Raw genomic sequence first — 16,237 nt, forward strand, 5'->3', positions numbered from 1 at the left:
ACAATTAAAAATGGCCGAAATGAGTTTTCTTCATAGGCCAAAGCATTGCAACATCGTTCCCCCCTCTCTCTCTCTGATACGACGCCAGCCTCTTGTAACGACGACAACAATAGACACAAGATGAGCTACACAGCAAATAATACACTGACAAACACAAATCATTCATAGCCTGCCACTTTGCATGGACATGACTCAGCAGTCGTGCCCTGAAATGAGGCAGAAAATCAATACTTGTTCCGCTGAGTCGCTCATCGATGAGAGGAGCGGCCCTTGTGTCAAACTGCTCCTGAGCTAATTGTGTCATTAATTATTGACAGCGAGTGTGCCCCGCTGGATGAGAGCCAGCGTCCTATCATCAGCGTAACGTTACACACACACACACACACACAGACACACAAATGGCATATCTGGTGGCCGTCTCACTCACTCGGTTAACTGCTAAGACTAGCAAAAATCATTCACTGGTTTTAACATTATTAAAGTCACACTAGCAAGTTAGCATCAAAATTCATTTATTCATTCATTTTCTACCGCTTATCCTCACGAGGGTCGCGGGGGTGCTGGAGCCTATCCCAGCTGTCTTCGGGCAAGAGGCGGGGTACACCCTGGACTGGTGGCCAGCCAATCACAGGGCACATATAGACAAACAACCATTCACACTCACATTCATACCTATGGACAATTTGGAGTCGCTAATTAACCTAACGTGCAAACTCCACACAGATGGCCGAGGGTGGGATTGAACTCGGGTCTCCTAGCTGTGAGGTCTGCGCGCTAACCACTCGACTGCCTTCTAAATTATTTCTTCTAAACTTAAGCCCAAAACTTACCACTTCCACACTGAATGGGATAACTTTTTCGTTTTAACATGTTACTATGTTACTCCCGAGTGGAGCAGAATGACGCGTGGACAGGAAGTGTAGCCTAGAGATTACTGTGCCTGTTGTGAGATCATTCAAACATGTTGCTGTGATAACCAAGTCTGGTGCTTGTGTGTCTCACCGAATATTACTGAAACAGAATAAAAAGTGTGTTTTACATTTCATCAACGTCTATGAATGCGTCTTTTGAATGCCTTATATGGGTGTTTTAGTTCATTTAGACATTTTTACAACCAGTCCAGGGTGTACCGCACCTCTCGCCTAAAGACAGCTGGGTAGGGTTGCCAACCAGAATCGTTGTGTATTTAGATATAAAAGTACTATGTTCAAGTACACACGAATGAGCGTGTGCTGACATTCTTACTGTTATGTTGCCAAGTTACGTTATGATGTCATCACAAAACAAAGCGATGACACCACACTTCTTTGATCGCTCGCCTATTAGTCTCTTTGCCACTTTACTTGTGCTGGCATCCTTGTTTCTAGTTTCTGGTCTCTGGACTCCAAATGTGAGTTTTTCAGCAAAAAAACTAGTCCACTATCACCAACGGGTTTCAAAACGCTGGACTACTACCCCATGAGAATTAGTCAAGCTAAATAGCTAATTTTCCTCCAGGCAAAAGTGACAAGAACTGCAACTAGAGAGAGACTGACAACATGTGTGATGAAGGAATTATGAGGCTGTTCAATTGCGATCTCGGAAAAGACAAATTGAGTGGTTCTAGTTCCAGGAGGGGGCTGCACGGTGATCGAGTGGCTAGTGCGCAGACCTCACAGCTAGGAGACCAGGGTTCAATCCCACCCTCGGCCATCTCTGTGTGGAGTTTGCATGTTCTCCCCGTGCATGCGTGGGTTTTCTCCGGGTCCTTCCCACATTCCAAAAACATGCTAGGTTAATTGGGGACTCTAATTTGTCCATAGGTATGAATGTGAGTTTGAATGGTTGTTTGCCTATATGTGCCCTGTGATTGGCTGGCGACCAGTCCAGGGTGTACCCCGCCTCTCGCCCGTCTCCAGCACCCTCTGCGACCCTCGTGAGGAAAAAGCGGTAGAAAATGAATGAATGAGTGCATGAACAACCTGAAATGCATATAAATAGTGAATTAAATGAATAAATTTTACCGTCACTGAAGACGTGACTGTTCCCAACAAAGACATGAGGTGGCAGTGAGAAACCTGCAAGACAGAATATACAGTACATTTCATTAAAAGACTTACTGCTTCAAATTGCCTCAAATCACCACTAGATGGCGGATTTCAGCAGCTAAACACCCACAAGAGCTTTTCAGTGTAGTGAACTTAGTATCAGTTTGTTACTTTAATGGCACAATCACATCAATTGGAAGGGTCTAATTCATTCATTCATCATTTCCTAGATGTAAATGTTTTATTGGTTCACTCTACAAAAGCTCAAGCCTGCTCAAAACTATAAACACATAAAAAACATCATTTTGGAGCCATCCTAAAATACAACAGCAGTGTTCACTAGAACAGCTTACATCAGTGACCATTTGTGCCCACGTTGTAAAAGAAACAGCGCTGACATTTTTGGATAATTTAGCCATCTGCTTGTATGCACACATCTGACTTTACTTAGCGCCGTGAAGGAAAGGCATGCCTGCCAGTAAAAGTGTGTGGCGACTGGTAAAAGTACTGCACAGAACTCCCTCAGGCACCAGTCATATGCACAAACAACTTTTTTTTTTTTTTTGAATGAGGTGAAGAGCTTCTTTAAATGCATACTTCCCCTTACCAGACACATTCCTGCATGTTTAAAAAAAGCAATGTTATGTTGAAATAGCAGGATAACTGTAAAGCTATATGTGCATAGTAACTAAGCTAATATATATATTGTGTGGCGTACCTCAGGGGTCAACATTGGGACCCAAATTGAAATGAAACCATTACCATTCCAATGCACAACCTGATATTCACATTTGTATCAACAATTTCTTGATCTGTTGATACAAAACATACAAAGCAAAAGTGCAATATGTTAGATTTTTATGTGGGGTGTTTCCTCAGACAGTGTTTACAAGCTGAACAGAGGTCACGGCTGTGTTACGTTACATAATGAGCACAAAAACACAAGCTTTTTTTGGATCAGTGAGTAGTTATTTTGGTTTGACTCAAACTTTGTGCAGAAGATTGAACTCCAGTGTTCCATTTTCTAAAGGAGGTTTGAAACGACATTTGTTGTAAACACTTAATCTAAAAAAAAAATGACTATTTGCATTGGGACTGTGTACATACATACATACATGAATTAGGGTCAAATAGTGACCTTATAATTCTGTCCACCAGGGGCCAGCATTTGACAGTGGTGAGCATGCGTCAGTATTTCAGCCATCAATGTAAACACTGTATAAAATAATGAAAACGTTGACGTAAACACTGCTAGCAATGCAGTTGAGGTGAGTGTCCGGTGCGCATGCTCAGATTGCAGAGCCAAGGCCAGTTGACGTCACATGTGGCGTCATTGAAATACAGTAGAGGCGTGTAATTAGCCTTAAATATGCTGTAAACACGCTGTAGATGTCCGTACAGTGGTTGAGGGTGCAGGACTGGACCCTCCCCTTGGTGTTCTTTGTCGAATTGGGTGCAGTTTGATGTCACCTTGCCCCCCCCCCTCCCCTCCTTCCTAGCTGGCACTCTCCTCCCCCATCCCTTCCTCCCTCCTCCTCCTCCTGATGATTTGCAAGGAAGATGCGCGCTCTCGGAGATTTCCACCGACCTTCGCCTTCGCTCGGCCCCATCGACGCGTTGTTGTGACGCGCCGCCGCCACCGGAGCGCCTCGGCTCCTGCCGCCGCGGGACTCACAGGTGCTTCGACCGCCTTCCAGCTGTTTCGACAACCCGCCCCCCCACCCTCCCCACCGCCGCCGCTCTCTTTCACCCACTAAACAAGCTCCTCCAACCCGAGTGAGACCGAGGCAGATGCCCGTCGCACTGCTGTCACCCCGGCTTGTACTATGGTGGAGTTCCCATCCCTGAGCCCTTACTGGCCGCTGCTCCGTTTCCTGGTGCCTCTGGCGATCACCAATGTTGCCATCGACCTCGGCGAGCAGGTAACGTCTCATCTCTCTCCCCCCTCTCTCTCTCCGTGTACCCCTGGTAAGCGTCAAGGCAGGGCTCCGGGGAGGAAGCGGCTCGCTAGCGGCGGCTATTGCTAACGATGACTAGCTTCGTGGTCCCTCCAACCGCCACCCCGCCCCACCCCACCCGTCCTCACCCCCAAATCACAACATTTCGACGGTGTAGCCGCGGCTAGCTTAGCCTGGTGTGTTACTCAAGAAGATGCTTGTGTCATCACCTGCGTTGCTAAATGAGTGTTACCGTGTACTGAAGATCAGGAAGCACACTGAGATGTTGGGATTAAGCTTATGTAACTGTCAACTGTTATAAATAGCCCAGGGTTCTGCAAAGGGAAAGGGCAGCTGTGTTCTGTCCAGGCTCTCACTGGTCAAGATTCCCCCCCCCCCATTGCATGCTGGTCTTTAACTACCAAACTGTCTTTTCTGACTGGTCCTTCAGGCCCTCAATAGGGGCATCGCCACCGTCAAAGAGGATGCGGTGGAGATGCTGGCCAGCTACGGCTTGGCCTACTCGCTTATGAAGTTCTTCACGGGCCCCATGAGCGACTTCAAGAATGTGGGCTTGGTGTTTGTGAACAGCAAGCGCGATCGCAGGAAGGCCGTGTTGTGTATGGCGGCGGCGGGGGCCATAGCGTTCGTGCTTCACATCTTGATAGGTGGGTGCTCCTCCCAGCCCACTTCCTGTCGGTGTGATGTTTTGGTGGTTGACTTTCATGATGTGTGTGTGTGCAGCCTACACAGACCTGGGCTACTACATCATTAATAAGCTCCACCATGTGGATGAGTCTGTGGGCCACAAGACCCGAAAAGCTTTCCTCTATTTGGCAGCTTTCCCTCTCCTGGATGCCATGGTGAGCACCTCGGATTCCGGGAGGGAGTTGTTTGTATCCCAATGTCAGATGAAAAACAACATCAGATCGCCTCTTTTTGTTTGCAGGCGTGGATTCACGCGGGCATCCTCCTCAAGCACAAGTACAGCGTCATCGTGGGCTCGGCCTCCATCTCGGACGTTGTGGCCCAGGTACCGTACCACCGCTCATCTTCCACAAAATGCTACAGCACCTACTGGCTCACATCCGTTGAGGACTCAACCATAGTATTGGATCCAGCAACAGTGCAGTAGACATAAAATAGTAACTTCTTTGCTCCAGGGCTCCCCCTACAGTTATCAGGTTGAACTGACATTATGGGCCTATGGGCCGTGTTTGGACCAGGCGGTACAGTTTGGTACCACATAGTGTGATTTAATGCTTACCTAATGACACGGAAGGATGGTTGTTCTCTTCTTGCAGATCGTGTTTGTGGCCATTCTGCTCCACAGCAACCTGGAGTGCGTGGAGCCTCTCCTCATTCCCATCCTCTCCCTCTACATGGGTGCCTTGGTCCGCTTCAGCATCGTCGGCCTGGGCTACTACTGCAATATCCACGACGCCATCCCCGACTCCAGCGGACTGGACGTTGGAGTAGGTGCCCAGAGGGTTCTACGTGAGAGAACAAGAAAAGAGGAGCTGCTTAGTGAGAGGTTGTCGTTTGTGTGTGCAGGGTGACGCCACCATCAAGAAGATGCTGAGCTTCTGGTGGCCGTTGGCTCTCATCCTGGCCACTCAACGCATCAGCCGGCCCATCGTCAACCTCTTTGTGTCACGGGACCTCAAGGGGACCACAGAGGCCACAGAGGTGGGGCTATTTTTTAATGATGGGAGTGAGACATCTAAAGATGGAGGAAAAAATGCTTTTTACATACACTTATTGGCCACAAGACCCGATAACAAAACTAGTAAACTCCCTCTGGAGTTTGCCGGCTTGCAGCGTCCACAAAGCCGTTTGCCAGAATGACCTGGAAACAAGTGACAACACATTCCTACCTGGTCGGTCGGCCGGCCGGCCTCTCGTGTGCCTACGTGTGTCACAATAACAAGCCGACACACCCGACCATCTCATATCTGCCACAAACAAGTGTGATTTCACGAGCTGCGTGTGTGTTCACGCCGTATTTGTTGTCATTCCAGGCAGTGGCTGTGCTCACAGCGACGTACCCAGTGGGTCACATGCCCTACGGTTGGCTAACTGAGCTGAGAGCAGTGTATCCTGCCTTTGACAAGGTAAACGACACACACACACCCCTCCCTTCCTAAACCACACGGACAATTGTAGAAGGCTTTGTTTGTTATGGGGGCTAACATGCTCGTTATTCCGACAGAACAACCCCAGCAACAAGCTGAACGCCGGCAGTCCCGTTACAAAGTCGCATATTAAAAAGTTTACATTCTGCTGCCTGGCCCTGTCACTCACGGTAAGGTTTCTTCACTTCATATGTCGTCTTTGATCAAATATGATCTGACTAAATAGAAAAACATCTCCAAGTTGGGGGTGGTGTGGAGTAACGGGCTCCACTTTCATGTCGGGAAGTGTAATGTTTCAGCATTGGTTTCCATCCTGGGTTGTTTACGTTCTAACGTGACTGAGATGGTGTCAGTTGGTCTGCAGTCTGCAATGTCGCCTTCAATTCTCAAGACATAATACTGCAGCTATGAAACGTGGATGTGCTTTAAAGTAGTCAGTGTACAGCTTGCATTGCAGATGTACTAACCACTGGAAAGGAGTCAACACAGCAGCTGTTGCCTGAATATCTGGAAACACACTGGGTCCTTAAAATTTAATAGGGGACAGAGCAAGTGAAATGTCTCCATCCATTTTTTTTGGGGGGGGGGGGGGGGGGGGGGGTCTGCATTCCATAGATCAAAAACGACAAGACCTCAGGGTTTCTAATGCATTGTCTTTAAAACTGCATATGGAGCTTCCTGTTCACGACAGGCGCCGTGCATCATAACACGCCTCATGTGCACTTGGGCATGCCAGAGAATAAAACGTAGCAAAAGAGATTTGTGTTGCCAAATTAGTGTCATGACTAGCAGCAGTCGTTACTGTCATTTTGCACCAGAAAGGAGCTAAACCGCTGGTCTGGATAAATACTTTGGATCCTACCCCTCAGACGAGAGTTGCCCCATCTAGTTGCTGAGCATGAAAAGCCTGCTCCGACGTAGACAATTATGCAAATTAGGTGATACCACGCCCAACGCCCTTGGGGGGGCGGGACCCCATCACTATGAACAGAACGCTGACCTGTGGAAAAGACAGTAGAAGGCTACTTTATCTTTTTTTTTTTAATCTGAACACAAGTGAGTGGACCTCACGGTGAACGTGCCTTAATCCTCTTGGGCTCAGAGCTGCACAGGTTGTTACTGGAATCCTCTTCCACTCCTCCATGATGTCATCACTGGTGGATGTTACACACCTCGTGCTCCTCCTCCTCCTCCTCCTGCCTTCCTTCGTTCTGCTTGAGGATGCCCAACAGGCACTAACCTGGTTTGGAGACATTCCTTGGTCATCATCCTGACAATTATGGCTGTGTTGACTCATTTTCAGTGGCTATGATACAAGCTGTACATGGACTACTCAATAATAGACACACAGAGAGTGGGTAGTGTCCTACCCTGCATGTGATGCAACACTTGTGGAAAAGCCCTCCAATACTGGTGTGACTGGTCTGCAGCAACGTAGCGCACAAAAGAGTTTGACTTATGGAACAAGGTTAAAGGTCAACGTCTGCATCTCAAACATGTACAGTCGAGGGGCCGGCTTGGTCACATGGACCCGCTGCATGTACCCTTTATGCGCTTGTGGTGTCAGGTTGCACTCAACCCCCCCACAAAAAAAAAAAAAAAAAGACAGGCGGGTATAATATGTTGGAATTTATAACGCGGCCGAAGGAGCTGTTTGTCTTTCAAGCTTCACATAAAACATATCACTTCATACATTCCACAAGTTGTACGCAGGCAAAAAGGTGCTTGCATCACGAGATGAGCAGTAACATAAAAAAAAACAAACTTTAAAGCCAAGTAACCTCCAATGGGAAGCACTTATTTAGGTATGTGTGCATGCTGACAGACCCCATGCCAGAACTTGTCCAGCTTGCACATGAAAACAAGTCACGGAATGAGAACAAAGTTTAAAAAAAGCTCCACTGCTCCACCGTGCCAAAAATAATGCTCTCTTTTTTTTTTTTTTTAAAGGGGAACTGCACTTTTTTTGGGAATTTTGCCCATCATTCACAGATGAAACATAAACACATGTTTCTTTCCCTTTTCTGTGCATTCCAGGGCAAGAAAACAAGTTAATACGAGCTACATAATAATGGACGTCAAGGGAAGTGCAGATTATGACGCTAAAGCACTCACAAAACAAACAAAAAAAGTGTCCAATTTATGTAACTGACTTCTATATTATCCAAACTACAGCGATATTGTTATTGTAGTCGCTAACATGAAAACATACTTTTATTTTCGCTACGAAGATGCAACAAGATGCTCGTTTGCTTTCAGCATTTTTTACCCGAGGACTGGAGCACACATCTTGTGCTGGAAGATACAGCCATCCCAATAAGAGGGGGCATTGTAAGTGTTGTCGCTGTATCTATGCTGCTGTTATTGACGGAACTAGCATAAGTATGTGAAATCAATGCGCCGAGGAAAGTATTACATGTAATCAGTGTACGTGTTAATGCATGATCACGGCATCTAAATCAAGCGATGCAACGTTGTTAGAGTTTTTGTTTTTTTTTTTTCTACAGGGTTTCATAGTCTAAATAATTTTAATTGTAATTAATAATTAACAATTAGGTATTTCAGAAAAAAAGTGCACTTCCCCTTTAAAGTTGAAAGATTTTATACTCTACATTATTAAGACAGCACCTAAAGAATGTGGTACAGGAAGAAAATGTGGAGGTTGTGGAATGTGAGGGCCCATTCTTGGTGTTTGAAGGCTTCTTCCGCCACACTACAATAGTCCTTATAATGAAATAAACAATCGGGTGTGTCCCAGTACTTTTGTGCACCTCCGGTGTATTCAAAAAGAGCACATTAACTTCAAAGCCTGCTGGGATAATCAGCTAATCAATTCCCGCCGTGTTTATTGTGGCAATGTAAAAAACATGAGTTTTGTTTTGTGTGTGTGTGTAGCTTTGCTTTGTAGTGTTCTGGAGCCCTCACGTGTCCGAGAAGATCCTCGTGGACATCATTGGAGTGGACTACCCCTTCGCCATGCTGTGTGTGGTCCCGCTTCGAATTTTCTCCTTTTTCCCGCTTCCAGGTGAAGACAAACAGTTTAGTTTCAAAATGGAGTCAGTGTAGTGATGGTGCTATTATGTGTGTGTGTGTGTGTGTGTGTGTAGTGACAGTTCGGGCCCACCTGACGGGCTGGCTCATGACCTTGAAGAAGACCTTCGTGTTGGCCCCCAGCTCGGTGCTCCGCATCATCGTCCTCATCACCAGCCTGGTGGTGCTGCCGTACATGGGGTGAGGTCACGACCCCTCCGCCGTTCCTTTTCCCAGCAAGGTCACAGAGGTCACCGGTAGTCACGGTCATTGTCGGCTCTTGCAGGGTTCACGGGGCCACGCTCGGGGTGGGGTCTCTCCTGGCCGGCTTCATTGGGGAGTCCACAATGGTTGCCATAGCAGCCTGCTATGTTTACCGACAACAGGTGAGAGCAGCTGCTAGCATCCCGCTGAAAGCACTTTGGTATAAAAGGACCATTCATGGGCGATAAAACAACTCGCTTGTGTGCAGCTGTGCTATTTAGTCACGTTATTGTTTAGCGTTTGTTTTGCACTTATTTGAAGGACATTTTGGTGATTATTATCACCCGATATATGCTAATATACTGTATTTGTTTACAAATAACATGAGTGGGACAGAACATTAGCAACAACAGCAAGAGTAACGTGATGCTTAAGTGCTAACAATTCACTCACATTTCAACATTTAATCGCTTAAGAAAAAGTGAAAATGAAACTTACAGCTCCCACGTCTGTAGCTGACTGATGGATAGTCGTTAGAGCGCCAGCCTGCATTTTAGGATGTGTCGCCAAGCCTCTACGGTGGCCGTATTCAGGCTGTGCATGAGAAACGTTTTCTTATTGGAATTTCAACAGCAACCAATAGAGCACCTCTTGTCGTTTGACGGTTTCCATCATTTTTTTTTGAGCAACCTATTTCAATGTAATGCTTGTTTGCATCACTCAAATGTCGTTTTTGCATAAAAAGGGACCTGCCCTTTCCTGAATTTAGCAAAAATTCCCAATTGGTATGGATTGTACTGAAACAGGAGCCCTCAGTGGAATTCTTCCTTGTCTTCACAGAGGAACTACGAGATGTCCAACGAGCTGGTGGTGGAGGGCGAGGACTCGGCCCCCATGAGCGAGGTGTGCTCTCGCTCTCAGATGGACGCCATCGAGGAGGTCCAGGAAGACGAGGATGGCGATGGGAGGCGGGAGTGAGGAAGAGGAAGGCGAGGCAGACCACCTCCGTGAGCGTTACAGTGTAGGAACGACAAGGGAGGAGCGTGAGGAAAATCCGAGTCTCTCGACTTTGTTACGGCACCCTTCCTCGGGAGGGCGGACCGCCATCACCATGACGACGCACACTGTAAACAAAGCCATGCACCTCCAAGTGTTGATCCAATCAGTGTAAATACCGTCTGAGCATCATCGCTTTAAACCTTCCTTCGTGTTTACTGGTAAACAAGGGAATTTAAAAAAAAAAACGACACGAGGGACGTTTAGTTTTTCTCTCCGCAGAGGCAAGGGAAGATCTTGCGAATCGGAGTCCTAAATATGAGTTCAATTCTAGAAATGTTGTGGGACTTGCTGGGTTGTGCAATTGTGTTTTACATAAAGTGGTGTACAGATCGTTTTCTAAAGCAATGTGTATATTTGATTGCGAGGAGGGGTCAGGAATCCCTCGTTATTATCACAACGTATTCACTTCATGCAGTCTGTTTGGCCAAACATCTTCCTTGCTAGTGTTCAGACTGTCCCATGTGCTGTATATACTGTACAGACATTCTTATTTGGCAAATAAATTGCTTTATTACTAAAAGACGACTCCTCTTGGTTCCGATGACGATGAAAGGACACGCCGTGGAGAATTGTGCTTCCGTTTTATTCAAACGTCATCAGCGAGCGGACAATCCCTGCCGTTGCTGACTTCTGAGACACGCCACATTCATTCATTCTTGTGCATTTTTTTTTTCTAAGGCAACATGGAGGACCGAGCTGGCCTTGACGACGAGATCCAGCAGCTGGTGGTCGGGCCTGAGGCCAGCCCTTGTGGCAACATTGGCATGTGTTCCTGCTCACTGGCTTGGCTTGGCAAGGCAACAGGTTACACGCCCACAGTATTGTAACCCAACGTACTGTCGTCGCAAAAAAAGAAAAAAAAAAGATGGCAAGCACCTGATTTTTCTTTTGGGTAATAGTCCAATTAAACTGAAATTAATTCATGACATAAAACCTGAACGTAAGCGCGCCATGATTCCGTCAAGGCGGCACTGTTGGCAACGTGGGCTTCAAAGTACAGTACAGGGTGTACAAAAACACACACAGACTTCTTCTACTGGACGGACCTGAGGTTTGGGTTTGCATGACAGGACAACGTCTCAGCTGGAATCCACCTCCTCGGCTGTCTCGGCGGCGTCGGCGACGGGCACGTTGTAGTGGCGGTCGTCCTCAGTGACGAGACTCACGCACGGCCAGTCGTCCTTGTGGTCGTCTGGGTAGTAGGCGACAAACTCCTCCGTGTCGGCCATGTAGAGCCTGTAGACCTGGATAGTGCACTGCAAGGCGTATCCCAGAAGGAACATCTCCACCTGGACATAAAAGCGTGGAGCAGGTTCGTTAAATGTGGGCACAAGTACCGCGGCAAGACGCAAATCAATGAAGACGCCCCAGGTCTGTCTGACCTGCTCCAGGCCGGCGCTGAGGCCCACGTGACCCAAGTGGTTGGCGAGGAAGGAGCGCGGGCAGTCGGAGGAGTCGCGCGCAAACAGCAGCCAGCAGAAGAGCGGCACGTCCCGGCCGGCCTGCATGTGACCGTGCAGCTCCACGGTGCGGGCCAGCATCAGCAGCTTGAGCGCCTCCAGCATGGCCAGCTCCTCTTCGCCTCCCTGGAAGGTTCTCTCGCAAAGTTGAAGACGCTCCTCGGCCGACGAACAACCGGCCGCTGCACGCCACTGCGGAGGTTGACAACGGCGCAATACAATAGTATCAACACAAACCATCTTTGTGTACCAACTAGAGCAATACTACTATTATAAATAACGTTCTTCTGCATGGGTTCTACCTTATGTTGGAGGAGCTCCACGTAGCTTTGAAGCTGCTGGACCACATCTCCCTGCAGCAGACACTCGCCAGGAAACCTCCACTGGCTTATCAGACCCGACTGGGCGGCCAGTTCCTGTGGCAGCTGTGCACGTTAACGACACAATATAAAACATTTTATTGCACAAGCGCCCATCGCTCTGAAGTCGCCGGGTGGCTTTCAGAATGGCGAGCGTTAAATCTGTTAAAGAATGACAAAGGATTAAAAAGATGACGCGGCAAATGTCAAACTTTTACTGCGAGCGGTTAATGTGGAGCAAGGCCACAGTAATGTGTGGCCATGTCTTAACAACGGGACGGGACGGGAGGTTACCTTGGCGATGTCGTCCTCCTGCAGCCACGCCGGCACTTGAGCAGTCTGCGAGAGCGCCTGGAACAAGGTGGCCCTCAGGGCGCAGTAGTTGTCGCCCCGGACTTGCCGCACGCCGACAAAGTGCCGAGACATCTCCTTGTAACCCTGCGGGAGAGACGCACACGCAGGAGGTCCGCCAAAATAGCCACACCGGCGACGACCCACCTTTCTGATGAGCGCACTCTTGGCCGTGTGACCTCGCCATTCTCGCTCGCTGTAGGACAGAATATCCATAGGTGGGCCCAAACTGCATCGAGCTTCCACTTTGGGACGGGAGAAGAGAGGTGGTTAACTCTAAAGGTGGTATTAGGGCCTTATTACATCTTTTTGCTTAACATTGGTGCAATGCTTATTGCAATTATATGTCAGTAGCAAGCACACTATTGATTTTGGGTGCTGTCCAATAATTCAGCATGACTTCTTTTTTACTTTACCTGTTCCGACGTGCGCTAGCAATTGGAGGTGGTGTCCAATCCAGCATACTTGAGGTTATCCAAGTTCAAAAGGTAATTAGTAGAACTTTGTCTTGTCAGCTTTACCCGTTTCAAGTCTCGTCCAATCTACTACAAACTTTCGTATTGATTTTGGCTTCATATCAGCATTTATGGGTGTAACTCATCAACTTTTAGATTTATTATTCTTTTATTGTCATTTCTCTAATTAGAACTTTATGGAAATACAACAGTGCAATTTCACAACTGGTTTTAACATTTTTAAGGAAGTGAACTCACGTGTGGTTTCTAAAAGTGTTGCTGGTCGTGCGTCGTCATTGATGTGTGATGCTGACAGGTCGTCTGCTGCTCTGTATAAGTCTTCCTCACTGCAACGACCAAAATAAACAAAGCAAAAAAAAAATAATCAACACGTAAAACATACATAATATTTCAAGTGTGTTTGTTTCTGAGTACACACCCGCTCCTGAGACCGTCTTCGGTCTTCCTGACCACCTCTTCTGGATCATCTTCTCCATTTTCCTCCTCAATCTCAACGTTTCTGTGAGCCTCCACATGATCATTCTGCACCTCCTCCAACTTTTTATCTTCTATGAATTTTGGACTAAGTCTATCTTGCAGCTCTTCCACCGCATGCTGGGAGATGTTCTCTGTGGAGGCTTCTTCTTCTGGGCTGCAGAGAGCAAACATTATGTTTACTTCTGCTGCAATGTCTCATTATGCCACCACAACAACCATGCAGGAAGTCGTAAAGGCAAACTGTGGTGTGCGTCTGCCCCCTTGTGGTCAGAGCGAGAACTAACAACACAAAAAGAGTGTTTATCGTTTTCAGTTCAAACCCGCTGACCTGTTGCTGGCGTCTTCTGGCGCTGTGGTCAGTGGTTCCTCAGCAGGGCGTTTCTCTTGGCTGCAGTGTCTTTCTATTTTGGGCTCACACTCTGAAGCACTTGAACCATTGAAATCTTTTCCTTCCTGGCCGTCTGTGAGCGCTGGACAGCTTTCATTGTCTGGATCCTCACTCGATAAACTAGACACAGCACAGAAGGAACGACATCCAAAATCATCTTGTTTTCTTTGAAACGTTTCCACATTTGATCCATTAGAACTGATGACATTATTCAAGCACTATTCAAGATAAAGTTTCTGGATTTTGCAGCAAATTTTATTTGCTAATACATAGTTGTATAAATTACATTTCTTAATTTAATACATGCATAACTACAGTAGCTGTTTTATCAAAAAATACTTTATTTTTAATGGTTATTTACTTGACTATCAGAATCTACTTTATTCATATTTTTAAAAATCCTTTAAAAATAAATGTATTACATAGGCACTCGAATTAGGTTCAATGTGATTTTCCATCTTCTATGTAATTTTTAATAGAGTCGCAATTAACAATTGTTTTTCTGAAGCTTGTTTCGATTAATCGAATACCAAAATAGTTGTTTAATTGTATAATTTTATGTTCCAGTATCACAAATAACTGCACCTGTATTGCTGCTATCTTGTAAAAAGCATGTATCTCAAAATAATAGTATTTCAGTACCTACTGTTTTTTACAAATTTAAAAAAAACATTCATTTTTACAAAATTTAAAACTGATATAATAGAAAATATTGGAATTTAATTTAAAAACAAAATGAAATGTGTTGAATAGTGTCACATGACTCACCACGGCGAATCAGCCGTACAGACGGGTGACTCCTGAGTGTCGGACAAAGCATCCGTACTTGGCCAAAGCTTCACGATAAGGGCGCTGCCATTGGCCACAATGGCACCAGCATCAACATCATCATGGCGACAAATGTCCGATGTGTTTTTACAGGGAGAGTTTGGATCATTGTCTGTTTCTGTGAGGCTCTCTTGTTGGACGTGAACCTCCATAGCGGCTTGAGGCGAGCCTTCCCATTCAGACTTCACTTCCTGCGGGGGGTCAGCCGCTGCACTTTTGGGTGGGGTCTCTGTGTTTTCTTCACCGGTGGAGTTTTCCGTGAGTGCAGCATCTTTGTCCGGGCAAAACATGGATGTGTGCATAGCTTCTCTCTGCAGCGACCCGTTCTCCTGAGCGACAGCTGGCTCAGGCTCGCTTACGTTGGAGAGCAGCTTCACTTGCACGCCGCCCTTGTTGTCGCCGCCATCCACCTTTAATATGGCATCGACAGCTGTCTTCCTGGGTGATGCAACACAGACAAAACCTCAACTACAAACCTTAAAATAAATATACCAGTTGATCACTCTTGTGCCGGAAGAAGCTGCTGCTTCTATGCTAAGCAAACGTTTTCATTGTAGTGTCACCTGATATTTTCATCCCCTTCAGGACCACATGCTCCCACCATAGTCCTGTCACCCGTGGGCCCCGCAGCCTTAGCGTCGTCTTTCAGGAGACTGCTTCTTTCCTCCACGCTGCCACAGGGACTCTCAGGGCGACAGCAGCTGAGCCCCATCTGCGTGCTCCCCCTCGAAGAGGTCGGATGGGGGGGCCAAACGGGTCACCTCTGGTCCTGAAGAAGTTTCAGGATTTCAGAAGTCAGTGAATAGAATCAACTTGTGTGACACCTGGGGAATAATTTGTACCATACATATATACACATACACACGTGTGTGTGTGTGTATATATATATATATATATATATATATATATATATATATATATATATATATATACACACACGAGCTAACACGTCTGTGTGTGTGCGTGCACGAGAAGGTGACTTTTTGTCATCACGTTCTCACGTGAGTGGAGGCTGAAGAAGGGTTAATCACAGTTTGTTAGTTTTCCTCGTTTCAGCAATATTCTACAACACATTTAATCGTTATTAAGTTCTTAGTAAGACAAAAAAAGACATACATTACCTGGGAAGACTGTGTCGAGGCGATGAAGACCAACAACCGTTCAAGCATGAAGCGCAGGTGTTTGTTTCGCTTTAGTTAGCTTGAGTAAGCTAGCAAGGTAGCTAGCATTCGTCAGCTTAAAAGCAGCAGTTCGGAGTGAGCGCCCTTCGTTAGAAGCATCATTGGCACATTGATAGTCTCGTATACTCACACGACTGTTACGCTGTTACGGTGGGACGTTTTTGAAAAATAAAATACGCGGTTGCGTTGAGCGGTGTTTGAAGCGGAACATCTGTTGGTGTGAGCCCCTAGCATTATGGTGGCGGGAGCAGGAGGGTCACGGCTCGGGCTGCGCGTGTGACGTCACTGCGGGACGCGCAGAGCTTTGCTGCGTTTATTACACCTC

General features: G+C 46.7%; 2 protein-coding genes across 4 annotated transcripts; one reads left to right on the forward strand and one right to left on the reverse strand.

Annotated features, from left to right (window-relative positions):
- Nucleotides 1-3,784: 3,784 nt before the first annotated feature.
- Nucleotides 3,785-10,948, forward strand: LOC131109000 (progressive ankylosis protein homolog). The gene is made up of 12 exons (XM_058060514.2): nucleotides 3,785-3,949; nucleotides 4,416-4,632; nucleotides 4,709-4,827; nucleotides 4,914-4,997; nucleotides 5,269-5,439; nucleotides 5,519-5,653; nucleotides 5,986-6,078; nucleotides 6,177-6,269; nucleotides 8,995-9,124; nucleotides 9,207-9,330; nucleotides 9,416-9,515; nucleotides 10,174-10,948. The coding sequence occupies exons 1-12, from the start codon at nucleotides 3,854-3,856 to the stop codon at nucleotides 10,309-10,311; spliced, it is 1,500 nt and encodes a 499-aa protein (XP_057916497.1). The 5' UTR covers nucleotides 3,785-3,853; the 3' UTR covers nucleotides 10,312-10,948.
- An 8-nt stretch (nucleotides 10,949-10,956) lies between these two features.
- LOC131108999 (uncharacterized) lies at nucleotides 10,957-16,188 on the reverse strand. Of its 3 annotated transcripts, none has more exons than XM_078792392.1 (11): nucleotides 16,043-16,188; nucleotides 15,853-15,967; nucleotides 15,295-15,500; nucleotides 14,672-15,169; nucleotides 13,844-14,023; nucleotides 13,457-13,669; nucleotides 13,276-13,364; nucleotides 12,506-12,807; nucleotides 12,155-12,277; nucleotides 11,775-12,044; nucleotides 10,957-11,681 (listed from the first exon to the last, which is right to left on the reverse strand). In XM_078792392.1, exons 3-11 carry the CDS (start codon nucleotides 15,441-15,443, stop codon nucleotides 11,472-11,474), a joined length of 2,034 nt encoding a protein of 677 aa, XP_078648518.1. In that variant the 5' UTR covers nucleotides 15,444-15,500; nucleotides 15,853-15,967; nucleotides 16,043-16,188; the 3' UTR covers nucleotides 10,957-11,471. The 3 variants fall into 3 exon arrangements, with proteins under 3 accessions (XP_078648518.1, XP_057916495.2, XP_078648517.1); XM_058060512.2 differs by having other exon boundaries at nucleotides 12,506-12,649; nucleotides 12,710-12,807; nucleotides 15,853-16,178; XM_078792391.1 differs by having other exon boundaries at nucleotides 15,853-16,179.
- Nucleotides 16,189-16,237: the final 49 nt, after the last annotated feature.

The sequence above is a fragment of the Doryrhamphus excisus genome, linkage group LG7 (genome assembly GCF_037039965.1).
Source record: "Doryrhamphus excisus strain RoL-2023G ecotype Guam linkage group LG7, RoL_Dexc_Guam_v1.1, whole genome shotgun sequence".
NCBI classification, from domain to species: domain Eukaryota; kingdom Metazoa; phylum Chordata; class Actinopteri; order Syngnathiformes; family Syngnathidae; genus Doryrhamphus; species Doryrhamphus excisus.